The 15,069-nt window shown below is 42.4% G+C and overlaps 1 protein-coding gene across 2 annotated transcripts in view; it reads left to right on the top strand.

Moving 5' to 3' along the window:
* stk32a (serine/threonine kinase 32A) overlaps positions 1 to 15,069 on the top strand; it is a 98,535-nt gene that overhangs the window by 53,550 nt on the left and 29,916 nt on the right. For both annotated transcript variants that reach the window (XM_037545757.1, XM_037545756.1), the window contains exon 6: positions 5,024 to 5,061. In XM_037545757.1, the coding sequence (XP_037401654.1) occupies positions 5,024 to 5,061 (38 nt within the window). The remainder of the gene's footprint in view (positions 1 to 5,023; positions 5,062 to 15,069) is intronic.

The following is a 15,069-nucleotide window of genomic DNA, read 5'->3' as shown; positions in this document are numbered from 1 at the left end:
CACACACCTGAATCCAGGAGTCTCACAGGAACACCGCGAGCTTCCACACCATCGGCCAGCGGCTGGACTTTCATATGGTAATCACCCAGTTCTACGCATGTCCAATTAACGCCTGTTTCCAGCAATTTACTTTTTAAACGAGCCAGATTTGTGGATGCAGAATTCTGACGGACAACAAAAGCACAAGGCTTTTAATTTAGCTTATTATTCAGTGACTACTGTAAATTAATTGGTGCTAATCTGAAAGTAATCTGAAATGATGGTGATGAACTAGGTGGACCCACTTATTCAGAATATGGACCCTTACAGTTTAAGACTGAAATTTAGCCCATGAATGAATCAGATCTGTAAGCATCTTAAAGGACTTGTATGCTTTAAAGTGCCCATATCATGGTAAACCAAGTTTTATTTTCCAGTCTATGTAATCTGTTTATGGAAATGAAGCTGCAAAAAACAGCCGTTTTAAATTGTTTTTGTCAGTGTCATAAAAACTAGTACATTTACATATATACTTTTCAGTCTGCTGCAGTTTAGCTCCACCCATTCATACTGAAGTTATAAGGAGTGTTTCAGGCCTGACTGCTTTTTGAACGAGGCAGCCAATCAGAACAGCCGTCATTGACAACAATGCAAGGCACAGTGATGAAACCAGCTCGTTTTATTTGCATTCACTTTGTAAATGGGTGCAAGTTTTTATGCGACTTTGATTAATAAGGGCCAGTTTGTGTAATTTATCCCAGTACAGTCTTTATAACATCTGTGTCGTTACTGGAAAGTGTTGAAATCTGGGTGGAAACTGGAAATGAGCAAATGTACTAAATCCTTAATCCTGTAAAATCTGCTTTAAACACCCAAATGCTGATGGATGTGGATGTTCCACTGTGGTTATCGCCCCTGATGGGATCACAGACTTGAGAAAATACTTTGCAGAAGTTCATGTTAGAGTTTGAGTTCAACTCAAATCCAAGTTAATTGCTCAACATTAAAGGTGAATTCTGTGATTTTTTTTTTTCAAATGTTCTGGATAATCTGATCATTGAGATGTCAATTGGAGTGCTTTGATGAGAAGTCGCTCATTATAGAGAAACTTATTGACTCACATTTCCACATTTTGGTAATTTACTCTACAAAACGACAGGTAAACTTACCCATCTTCTGACATATTCTTGACATACACGAAACAATACAGAAAACAGTTTTCTTTAGTGACTATTTTGCCTTACAATACCCTGCATGTAGCCTCAACCGATCCGGTATGGCAATCACATTTGTGATCCGCCTGATAGTTTTGGCACAAGTTTTACACCGGATGCCCTTCCTGACGCAACCCTCACCATTTATCCGGGCTTGGGACCGGCACCAGAAGTACACAGAGTACACCCCTAATGGCTGGTTTCGTCTAGAGCAGGGTTACTGAATCAAAATCATAGTCATCAACAGGCAGATAAACTTGCAGAGGAACCAAATAGTCCAAAAACACAATCCCATAACCCAAAAACAGACTGAAAGCAAAGAGTCATAACAAGGAAAGGAACACAAGAGAAACGGCGCTCAGAAATGCAGGGCCTGGCCAATGCAACACTTCAAAGATCTAAAGAGTACTGAGGTCCCTTATACACCAACATGACTGCTAATGAGGAACAGGTGAGGGAACCGATCTAGCACTCAGTGAGAGCGACCCCTGTAGGCGCAGGGGGGAACTTTATTTTACCTTTCTACCAGATTCCTTTCTTTTCAGAAGACTTGCTTTCCATTGACCAATGGAAACCTATAGGGATGTTTTTCCACACCTCCAAAGCTCAATCTTAGACATTGGTCATCACAATGTCACGAATAATCTCAAACCCATCCAGTGGTGTTGAGGTCTGGACTCTGGGGCGGTCAGTCCGTCGTTCAGCTTCTTTGTTTGATGTGTCCGTCTCCTTTTCTCAGTGAGGTTCTTCTTGATCAGCTACGCGTCCTTTCAGACCCTCAGCGCTGAGTGGTCTTCTCCCAGTGGAAGGATGGACAGGAACACCTGTGGATGTTTCCAGATCTGGAGCAGCTTGATCTTCTCCTCTCTCTCAGAGATCAAAGCTTTCAGTGCTGTTTATCTGATGGGGCAGTTTTGGTGTCTACCAGATCTTCCGGGTGGTTGTTAGGGGTCTTTTGTCTTATACATTGAAATAAGAGAATAACGCAGTTCACTCGACCAAAGTTAACTGCTTAAAACGTTTAACTGACTTTGAGTTAAATTAGAGAAGAGGTGATTCAGTCTATGTGAACAGGCCCTTGTGGGTCTTTGTATTTTTAGAGTGAGCATCCAAAGCGACACTCACTCGACCACCTAACGCTGACCATTACACTTTCAGTAAACTAACCTCTGATCTGTTGACCGCTGCAATGACCAGGATCCCTGCATTATTCAGTAGTATTGAATTTTAACCTGATCTGTTGACTCAGAGGACCTACATCACTCAAAGCCACATGAAAAACCTTATTTTCTAACTGTTTGTTTTGATTGTAAGCTTTTATTTTTTATTCTTTTATTATGTTGAAGTTTCTTGTTTTTAGCTCTGATTTTTTTTAATTGTTGATTTTTAAAGATTGATGCTCACAATAATAAATTGTTGATCACCACAGAGTACAAATAGCAAAAAAGAGGATACACACATGTGCAAAAGTTTGCACACCCCTCTGGCTAAATGACATATTCCGCTGATTTTTGTGAAATTTAAGTGAACACAACCCAGAAAAACGCAAATGTTAATGCACTTTATGTTTGAATAACATAAAAATGTAAAATCATAAAATCATAAAATGTGGTGTGAGCAAAAACTCAAAAAGTCATTTTTCCAGTTGAATTATTTTTACTTATGTAAAAATTCCTAATTTTGAATGGAAGTTAATAGATATAATTTTGGACTGTGTCTATCATGAAGTATTAAGACTTTGTAAAGGGCAGGCAGCCATTTCAATTTCTGTAAAAATTTTTAAAAAAATATATATAATTTTAGAGAAATTATATATATATAATTATATATTTTTTACAGATATTTTATATATATATATATATATATATATATATATAATTGTTTTTGTCCATTTTTCAGTTTTTGAGATAATTTGAACATGTCTGTGGAGCTATATATTGTGTGAAATTTTCATGATGAAAGGACCATCAGAAATTACCCAAATATCCTTGGAAAAAAAGTCTGATTCCATAGACTTACATTAAACATAGAGTAGGTTTTGTCCTTCTGCTGTAAAATTACCATTTTGGAGACACAAGGTTTTCATCCAACAACAACAATATATATATATTACATACATACACACACACACACACACACACACACACACACACACACACACAGTGAAGCCCAAAATTATTCATACCCCTGGCAAATTTTGACTTAAAGTTACTTTTATTCAACCAACTATTTTTTTTTGACTGGAAATGACACAGGCATCTCCCAGAAGATAAAAAGACGATGTACAAAAGGCATCATTGTGGGAAAAAAAAGTATTTCTCAGCTTTTGTTTACATTTGAACAAAAAGTCCAAAATTATTCATACCCTTCTCAATAATCAATAGAAATCCTTTATTGGCTATTACAGCAATCAAACGCTTCCTATAATTGCTGACCAGCTTTTTTGCATGTCTCCACTGGTATTTTTGCCCATTCATCTTTAGCGATGAGCTCCAGCTCTTTCAGGTTGGAGGATCTCCTTGCCATCACCCTGGATTCAGGTCAGGACTGGCTGGGCCGCTGCAAAATGTTAATGTATTTGTCCGCTGACCATTTCTTCACCACTTTTGCTGCGTTTTGGGTCGTTGTCGTGCTGAAATGTCCACTGGTGCCAAAGGCCAAGTTTCTCTGCAGACTGCCTGATGATGTTGTTGAGAACCTTGATGTATTGCTCTTTTTTCTTGGTGCCGTTTACTGTGGTTAGGTTCCCTGGTCCATTGGCTGAAAAACACCCCCAAATCATTGGGTTCCCACCACCATGTTCGACAGTGGGGATGCTGTCCTGAGGAGGTCAAATAACAAACAAAAAAAAAAATTGGGGACCAGTTGCCCCCTCCACCAGGTGCCCCGGTGAGATTGCCCCCCCCCACCCCCCCACCACCAACCGCTCCACAGTACTTACACAACGGGTCAGAAGTGTTTTGCTGTCCACCCTCATCAGTGAGATCCGTCTGTGACAGACAGGAATATAACGACGTCGGACACGCTTCATTTTTCAGCTTGTGTAGCTCCTTTTCTGTCGGTTTCTTTGGCTTGTGCTCACTGTCTGAGCTGATGTTGCTGTTTTGCACCAGAACGTCCTGCGATTCTGACTTTTCCATTTGTTTCAGTACTAAAAAATAACACAAACAAGGCAGATGCACACAGGTTTTTGTCCTCTTCTCTACAGACAGTAACGCTTGATCAAATTCAAGTTATAATAAAATATATTTACTAGTTACAAACAAAAAACGTGGTATGGATTAAAAGTTAAGAACCTGCTCATTGCCCAGAATTACCCTGCTTGTTTTAGTAAGCTAGAAAATTAAAGAATGACAATGACTTTATCCTTGCTGGTCATAACGGCAGCTCCTACTGCTGCGTTTATATGTTGGCAGTAGATGATCAACAGCAAAGAAAGCCGATATTCTATTCTTTATAACAGAACAGCGACTGCTGCGTCCAATTTTCCAAACATTTGCTGTTGACGGATTATTAAAATGGCTGTGGATTTTTTTGGGATCCACAGACACTGAATGGTTCACAGAGTGTAGAGCATCTGCCCGACTTTCCACCGTAAATAAACCGTCGAAACTGCGAAGGCTCTTCTTTAATAACCATTCATTATCACTGTGATGTTGTCACCATGGCAACGTTATCGCAGTCGCATGCCGCTGTTGGTGGCCTGTCGCTATGAGCCACGTAACGTCTTTTCAGCGCCAACATGTGACGCAGCATGAGGGTTAATAACGGTTAGAAGCATCAAGAGCCTTTCAACTTTTCTAACTGACCTTTTTCCTGTGTTGGTACAGAGACATCAAGCCAGACAACATCTTACTGGATGAACACGGTGAGTCCCTTAACCAAATCATCTCCTTCTGGCTCATCCTTACTGACTCCCACTGAAATCCCACCAAAGCTAAGTTTGATGTTTAACACCTGTCATCACTATCGAGTGGCAACATGGCCAAAATCACAGTAATAATCACCCTTATTATTATGATATGTATTTGTCTAAATAGAACATAGAATAATAAATAAATGAATAAATTGTATATATATATATATATATATATGAGTCACAGGACACCGTTTTCCATCCATCCATCCATCCATCCATCCATCCATCCATTTTATTTTATTTTATTTTTCTATGATGTCACAAGCCTCCACGATGCGGCGCTGAAGGTGGTGTTTGTTGCAGATTTTCTCAGCATACACAATTTGTTTGAGATGATCCTGGAGATAAAAGTCGATAATAAAATAAATTATATTATAAAATTATACCTGTCCTGTGGATTTTGACCCACCCTGTATATTATATATATATTGCTCTTTACATTACGTGTACATTAAATGATGAATGGACTAAATGAAATGGCCCGAAATTATTTGAGCAAAACATTTGGTTCCATTGACTTACATTGAATGTAAAGTATGTTTTTTTCCTTCTCCTGTAAAGTGACCATCTTAAAGATACAAAGTTTTGTTCCAACAGCAGGGACATACATTTTATATATATATATATATATATATATATATATATATATATACACCTCTCCATGGATCACCACCTTATCGTGGTGGAGAGGTTTGTGTGCTTGAAGGACCCTAGGAGCTATGTTGTCTGGAGCAAAAGCTCCTGGTAGGGTCTCCCATGGCAAACTGGTCCTAGGTGACAGGCCAGACAAAGTGTGATCCATAACCACCCCTATGAGGACAACAAAGCAGGACTCGTGTACCCTGCCCGGATCAGGGTTACCGGGGCCCCACCCTGGAGCCAGGCCTGGGGGAGGGGCTCGCCAGCGAGCGTCTGGTGGCCGGGCATTCACTCATGGTGCCCGGCCGGGCCCAGCCCGAAGGAGCTACATGAGTCCCCCCTCCCATCGACCCACCACCGATGGGAGGGGCAGTAGTAGGGGTGCGGTGCATTGTGGATCGGGCAGTGTCCGAAGGCGTGGGCCTTGGCGTTCTGATCCTCGGTTGCTGAAACTGGCTTTTGGAACTTGGAACGTTACTTCACTGGCGGGGAAGGAGCCTGAGTTGGTGCGCGAGGTCAAGAGATACCGGCTAGATATAGTCGGGCTCACCTCAACACACAGCTTGGGCTCTGGGTCCAATCTCCTTGAGAGGGGTTGGACTTTTTTCTTTTCTGGAGTTGCCCATGGTGAGAGGCGGCGGGCAGGTGTGGGCTTTCTCATAGCCCCTCGACTCGGCGCCTGTATGTTGGGGTTTTCCCCGGTGGACGAGAGGGTAGCTTCCCTACGCCTTCGGGTTGGGGAACGGGTCCTGACTGTTGTCTGTGCTTATGCACCGAACAGCAGTTCAGAATACCCAGCCTTCATAGAGTCCTTGGAAGGGGTGCTTGAAAGTGCTCCTCCTGGAGACTCGATTGTCCTACTGGGGGACTTCAACGCTCACGTGGGCAATGACAGTAAGACCTGGAGGGGTGTGATTGGGAGGAATGGCCTCTCTGATCTGAACCCGAGTGGTGTTCAGTTTTTGGACTTCTGTGCAAACCACAGTTTGTCCATAACGAACACCATGTTTGAACACAAGGATGTCCATAAGTGCACATGGCACCAGGACACCCTAGGCCGCAGTTCAATGATTGACTTTGTAGTCGTGTCAGCGGACTTGCGGCCATGTGTACTGGACACTCGGGTAAAGAGAGGAGCTGAGCTGTCAACTGATCACCACCTGGTGGTGAGTTGGATCAGGTGGTGGGGGAAGATGCCAGTCAGACCAGGCAAACCCAAACGTATAGTGAGGGTTTGCTGGGAACGTCTGGCAGAAGAACCTGTCAGATTGATCTTCAACTCACACCTCCATCAGAACTTTGACCAGATATCGGGGGAGGTGGGGGACATTGACTCAGAATGGGCCATGTTCCGCTCCTCCATTGTTGAAGCGGCTGACTGTAGCTGTGGTCGCAAGGTAGTTGGTGCCTGTCGGGGCGGTAATCCTCGAACCCGGTGGTGGACACCCCAGGTGAGAGATGCCGTCAAGCTGAAGAAGGAGTCCTACCGGACATGGTTGGCCTGTAGGACACCAGAGGCAGCTGACAGGTATCGACAGGCCAAGCGATCTGCGGCTTCAGTCGTTGCCAAGGCAAAAACCCGGGTGTGGGAAGAGTTCGGTGAGGCCTTGGAAAGTGACTTTAAGTCGGCTCCGAAAAGATTCTGGCAAACCGTCAGGCGACTCAGAAGGGGAAAGCAGTGTGCCACTAGCACTGTATATAGTGGAGATGGTGTGCTGCTGACTTCGACTGAAGACGTCATTGGGCGGTGGAAGGAATACTTTGAGGACCTTCTCAATCCCACCGACACGTTCTCCAGTGAGGAGGCAGAGTCTGGGGACACAGGAATAGGCTTGTCCATTACTGAGGCCGAAGTCGCTAAGGTAGTTAAAAAGCTCCTTGGCGGCAGGGCTGCAGGGGTGGATGAGATCCGTCCCGAGTTCCTCAAGGCTCTGGATGTTGTGGGGCTGTCTTGGCTGACACGCCTTTTCAACATTGCGTGGACATCGGGGGTGGTGCCACTTGATTGGCAGACTGGGGTGGTGGTGCCTCTTTTTAAAAAGGGGGACCGGAGGGTGTGTTCCAACTACAGGGGAATCACACTCCTCAGCCTCCCTGGTAAGGTCTATGCAAGGGTACTGGAGAAGAGAGTCCGGCTTATAGTCGAACCTCGGATCCAGGAGGAGCAGTGCGGGTTCCGCCCTGGTCGTGGAACACTGGACCAACTCTTTACCCTCTCCAGGATTCTCGAGGGTTCATGGGAGTTTGCCCAACCAGTCCACATGTGCTTTGTGGATTTGGAGAAGGCATTCGACTGTGTTCCCCGGGGTATTCTGTGGGAGGTGCTTCGGGAGTACGGGGTACATGGCTCTTTGCTACGAGCCATTCAGGCCCTGTACAAACAAAGCAGGAGCTTGGTTCGCATGGCCGGCAGTAAGTCAGACTTTTTCCCAGTGAGAGTTGGACTCCGTCAGGGCTGCCCTTTGTCACCGATTCTATTCATAATTTTTATGGATAGAATTTCTAGGCGCAGTCAGGGGATGGAGGGTGTCCGGTTTGGTGACCTCAGGGTCACATCGCTGCTGTTCGCAGATGATGTGGTCCTATTGGGGACATCAGGCCGTGAACTTCAGCTTTCACTGGATCGGTTTGCAGCCGAGTGTGAAGCGGCCGGGATGAGGATCAGTACCTCCAAATCCGAGGCCATGGTTCTCACGCGGGAAAGGGTGGAGAGCCCTCTCTGGGTCGGGGATGAGCTCTTGCCTCAAGTGGAGGAGTTTAAGTATCTCGGGGTCTTGTTCACGAGTGATGGTACAAGGGAGCGGGAGATTGACAGGCGGATTGGTGCTGGGTCAGCAGTGATGCGGGCTCTTTACCGGTCTGTTGTGGTAAAGAAAGAGCTGAGCCATAAGGCAAGGCTCTCGATTTACTGGTCGATCTATGTTCCCACCCTCACCTATGGTCATGAGCTTTGGGTAATGACCGAAAGAACGAGATCGCGAATACAAGCGGCTGAAATGAGTTTCCTCCGCAGGGTGGCTGGACTCTCCCTTAGAGATAGGGTGAGAAGTTCGGTCATCCGAGAGGGACTCGGAGTAGAGCCGCTGCTTCTTCACGTCGAGAGGAGCCAGTTGAGGTGGTTCGGGCATCTTGTTAGGATGCCTCCTGGACGCCTCCCTCGGGAGGTGTCACAGGCAAGTCCACCGGGGAGGAGACCCCGGGGAAGACCCAGGACACGCTGGCGTGACTATATCGCCCAGCTGGCCTGGGAGCGCCTCGGAATCCCTCCCAGGGAGCTAGTGGAAGTGGCTGGGGATAGGGAGGTCTGGGCTTCATTGCTCAGGATGCTGCCCCCGCGACCCGAACCCCGGAGAAGCGGAAGATGATGGATGGATGGATGGATGGATATATATATACACACACACACACACACACACACACACACTCACACTTTTGCACAGGCCACATTTTATGTACTTTTTCCCCTTGTAAAGTGTTACATTTAGCCAGTCGTGTGTTTTCTAGAGGATGTGTTCACTTATTTTCACTCAGGAAATCAATAAAACATGTCATTTCACCCCGAGGCCCAAACTTTTTTCATATGACTGCATTGTACAACACTTTACTGTTATTAAAAGAAGAACTGATTTAGATAATTATTACCGTTTTATCACCCAGGCTGACTTTCGTGCATCATCTCCTGCACTAATTATTCATCCTGACAGTGTGGTGAAGGTTATTTATGGCTTGAGGAAAAATCGCATAACAGGTGCTGTTAGAAACAAAGCCAACGAGAGCAAACTAAGTCCATAATTCTTAATCAGTATGATAATGGGAGAGGAATATTAATGTAGAGAGAGTTATGACCCCGTCACCTACACAACACACACATACATACACACACCAGGTGGCTGAGAGTCTCTGTCGCTCTCTCGGTCACTCTCTCTCTCTCTCTCCCTCTGCAGTAAACAGAAAATTAACAGTGAATCTAGTTGACGTTTACAGTCTTATATAATATAGATAGTCTTCAAAGTTGAGTTATAACTGCTTATAACAAAAGCATGTTGTAATTTTATTTGAATGATCTTTCACTCACTAGCTCACTGAAACAAGCAGAGAAACACGGTTTAAAGCGCAGACTCTCATCTTTCCATCCATATGACATTCTTTACATTTCTTCCATTTACTTATCATTTTTTGACATTGAAACAAATGGAAAAGTAGATTCGACTTGATCAGTACAGAATATAAATCAAAAGTAAATATAATTAACCCTTTGAAAAGCCATGGGTCTTTCTGGTGAGGCCACGGTTTTACTACACACTTCTAATATCTAAGAATAATTCAACCCATTCACACTGAAGTCCTTTTAGTTACTGAATAATAATAATGGGATTTTAAGGGAATAATGAACACACGCTGCAGATTCATACTGGACTAAAATCACTCCACAATTATTACAGTCAGACTGTAAAACTACACGCTGCAGATTCATACTGGACTAAAATCACTCCACAATTATTACAGTCAGACTGTAAAACTACACGCTGCAGATTCATACTGGACTAAAATCACTCCACAATTATTACAGTCAGACTGTAAAACTACACGCTGCAGATTCATACTGGATTAAAATCACTCCACAATTATTACAGTCAGACTGTAAAACTACACACTGCAGATTCATACTGGATTAAAATCACTCCACAATTATTACAGTCAGACTGTAAAACTACACACTGCAGATTCATACTGGATTAACATCACTCCACAATTATTACAGTCAGACTGTAAAACTACACACACTGCAGATTCATACTGGATTAAAATCGCTCCACAATTATTACAGTCAGACCGTAAAACTACACACACTGCAGATTCATACTGGACTAAAATCACTCCACAATTATTACAGTCAGACTGTAAAACTACACACACTGCAGATTCATACTGGATTAAAATCTCTCCACAATTATTACAGTCAGACTGTAAAACTACACACACTGCAGATTCATACTGGATTAAAATCACTCCACAATTATTACAGTCAGACTGTAAAACTACACACACTGCAGATTCATACTGGATTAAAATCTCTCCACAATTATTACAGTCAGACTGTAAAACTACACACGCTGCAGATTCATACTGGATTAAAATCACTCCACAATTATTACAGTCAGACTGTAAAACTACACACACTGCAGATTCATACTGGATGAAAATCACTCCACAATTATTACAGTCAGACGGTAAAACTACACACTGCAGATTCATACTGGATTAAAATCACTCCACAATTATTACAGTCAGACTGTAAAACTACACACACTGCAGATTCATACTGGATTAAAATCACTCCACAATTATTACAGTCAGACTGTAAAACTACACACGCTGCAGATTCATACTGGATTAAAATCACTCCACAATTATTACAGTCAGACTGTAAAACTACACACACTGCAGATTCATACTGGATTAAAATCACTCACAATTATTACAGTCAGACTGTAAAACTACACACTGCAGATTCATACTGGATTAAAATCTCTCCACAATTATTACCGTCAGACTGTAAAACTACACACTGCAGATTCATACTGGATTAAAATCACTCCATAATTATTACAGTCAGACTGTAAAACTACACACTGCAGATTCATACTGGATTAAAATCACTCCACAATTATTACAGTCAGACTGTAAAACTACACGCACTGCAGATTCATACTGGAATAAAATCCCTCCACAATTATTACCGTCAGACTGTAAAACTACACACGCTGCAGATTCATACTGGATTAAAATCACTCCACAATTATTACAGTCAGACTGTAAAACTACACACTGCAGATTCACACTGGATTAAAATCGCTCCACAATTATTACAGTCAGACTGTAAAACTACACACTGCAGATTCATACTGGATTAAAATCACTCCACAATTATTACAGTCAGACTGTAAAACTACACACTGCAGATTCATACTGGATTAAAATCACTCCACAATTATTACAGTCAGACAGTAAAACTACACACTGCAGATTCATACTGGATTAAAATCACTCCACAATAATTACAGTCAGACTGTAAAACTACACACTGCAGATTCATACTGGATTAAAATCACTCCACAATTATTACCGTCAGACTGTAAAACTACACACATTACAGATTCATACTGGATTAAAATCACTCCACAATTATTACAGTCAGACTGTAAAACTACACACTGCAGATTCATACTGGATTAAAATCACTCCACAATTATTACCGTCAGACTGTAAAACTACACACATTACAGATTCATACTGGATTAAAATCACTCCACAATTATTACAGTCAGACTGTAAAACTACACACTGCAGATTCATACTGGATTAAAATCACTCCACAATTATTACAGTCAGACTGTAAAACTACACACACTGCAGATTCATACTGGATTAAAATCACTCCACAATTATTACCATCAGACTGTAAAACTACACACTGCAGATTCACACTGGATTAAAATCACTCCACAATTATTACAGTCAGACTGTACAACTACACACTGCAGATTCATACTGGATTAAAATCACTCCACAATTATTACCGTCAGACTGTAAAACTACACACATTACAGATTCATACTGGATTAAAATCACTCCACAATTATTACAGTCAGACTGTAAAACTACACGCTGCAGATTCATACTGGATTAAAATCACTCCACAATTATTACAGTCAGACTGTAAAACTACACACTGCAGATTCATACTGGATTAAAATCACTCCACAATTATTACAGTCAGACTGTAAAACTACACACACTGCAGATTCATACTGGATTAAAATCTCTCCACAATTATTACAGTCAGACTGTAAAACTACACACTGCAGATTCATACTGGATTAAAATCACTCACAATTATTACAGTCAGACTGTAAAACTACACACACTGCAGATTCATACTGGATTAAAATCACTCCACAATTATTACAGTCAGACTGTAAAACTACACACTGCAGATTCATACTGGATTAAAATCACTCCACAATTATTACAGTCAGACTGTTAAACTACACACTGCAGATTCATACTGGATTAAAATCACTCCACAATTATTACAGTCAGACTGTAAAACTACACACACTGCAGATTCATACTGGATTAAAATCACTCCACAATTATTACAGTCAGACTGTAAAACTACACACACTGCAGATTCATACTGGATTAAAATCACTCCACAATTATTACCGTCAGACTGTAAAACTGCACACACTGCAGATTCATACTGGATTAAAATCGCTCCATAATTATTACAGTCAGACTGTAAAACTACACACACTGCAGATTCATACTGGATTAAAATCACTCCACAATTATTACAGTCAGACTGTAAAACTACACACTGCAGATTCATACTGGATTAAAATCGCTCCACAATTATTACAGTCAGACTGTAAAACTACACACATTACAGATTCATACTGGATTAAAATCACTCCACAATTATTACAGTCAGACTGTAAAACTACACACACTGCAGATTCATACTGGATTAAAATCACTCCACAATTATTACAGTCAGACTGTAAAACTACACACTGCAGATTCATACTGGATTAAGATCGCTCCACACTTACCTTTTAAAATCTCTTATTATTTACAACTAAGCAACATATAATACACAACTTGACTGGTTAAAACATATCTATATATGGATATGCAACATTTTGAACACTCCTGCTAAAATCTTTTTTTTTTTTAATTTCTAAGTGAAATTAAGTTCCTCTACATAGATTTTAAATCCAACATTTTTCTGCAAACTGAAGGGCACAATTTCTATTCATTTGTTAAAACAAACTATTGCTTTGTTTTATTTTTTTAAGTATGTTCCCGTCAGCAAAATAAACAGTAATTGCGCATTAAAACATGCAGACGTGTGCTCTCTGTTGAGGATGTGTTCATTTCTTTTCACGTAGAAAGTCAACAAAACATGAAATTTGACAGGGAGCATAAAACTGCGTAGTGTGAGGAAGTGACCACACCACCCTGTTACTTCACTGATAAACTAGCTTCACATCTGAAAAGCATCCTGGCAAAGGTAGTTAAACTAACAGCTGAGCTACTTCTAGTGATGCTGCTGCTCAACACGTATTAAAGGTTAACAGCCTCTGGAGGGGCTTTTCTGAGGGACTGTTCAGCAGTGAGTGAAGGTGACGTCATTTGTCTCTGCGGGTCGCTCTCTGAGACACCGCTGCTGTCGGCCGCTGTACACGAGTTACCACACCGACAGCTTCATAAAATATGGCTCCATTTCCCCGCCTAATGTAGCATAGAGATGAATATGAAAAATGAAGGAGGGGGGAAGAGTGAAGCTTGGAGCTACTTCAGACAGACACGTGACATCTCACACTCACACATGCAGGAACAGTCCTGGGCCATGTTCGGATAAACCCGGGCCCTGTTTCAACGCCTATTTAACAAGCCCTCGCCTGCTTTCACTCGCGGCTCAGGCGTGCATCACAAACTACGCTACACAGAAGGTCATTTGGTGAAAAGGGGTAGAGAGGACAGCGAGGTGTAGACTGTTCGAACAGGATGCCCTCCCTCATTGCTCTGGCTTATAAACAGCTTTGTCCAACATATTGTAGTGCGTTCCAGAAATGTTCTGTCTGCTGCTTTCAGGTTCCTTAGCATTTATCCATTCAGTCTCTCAGTCCTCCAAGGACTCATCTGACACCCTTCACTTGAGCTAACATGGTTGGTTAGTGTAGTGGGTAACACCTCTGCCTTCTACACTGTAGACTGGGGTTCAAACACCCTACCCTATACCAATAAGAGTCCTTGGGCAAGACTCCTAACACCACCTTGGCCTCCCTGTGTAAAATGATCAAGTTGTAAGTCGCTCTGGAGAAGAGCGTCAGCCTCTTCTTCTGTTGGCTGCTCCCTTTAGGGGTCGCCACAGCAGATCATCTGCCTCCATCTTGCCCTATCCACTGCCTCCTCTACTTTCACACCAACCATCTCCATGTCCACCTTCACTGCATCCATAAACCTTCTCTAAGGTCTACCTCTTCTCCTTCTACCCGGCAGCTCCATCTCCAACATTCTTTGCCCAATATATCCACTATTCCTCCTCAACACATGTCCAAACCATCTCAACCTGGCCTCTCTGGCTTTATCTCCAAACCGCTCCACCTTCACTGTCCCTCTGATCTGCTCATTTCTAATCTTGTCCATCCTTGTCACTCCCAACGAAAATCTCAGCATCTTCATCTCCGCCACCTCCAGCTCAGCCTCCTGTCTTTTAGACAGAGCCACAGTCTCCAAACCGTACAT

This window comes from Pygocentrus nattereri, chromosome 16 (genome assembly GCF_015220715.1).
Source record: "Pygocentrus nattereri isolate fPygNat1 chromosome 16, fPygNat1.pri, whole genome shotgun sequence".
Taxonomy (NCBI): Eukaryota; Metazoa; Chordata; class Actinopteri; order Characiformes; family Serrasalmidae; genus Pygocentrus; species Pygocentrus nattereri.
Note: the sequence above shows the minus strand (reverse complement) of the source record. Positions and strands in the feature narration are given on the sequence as shown.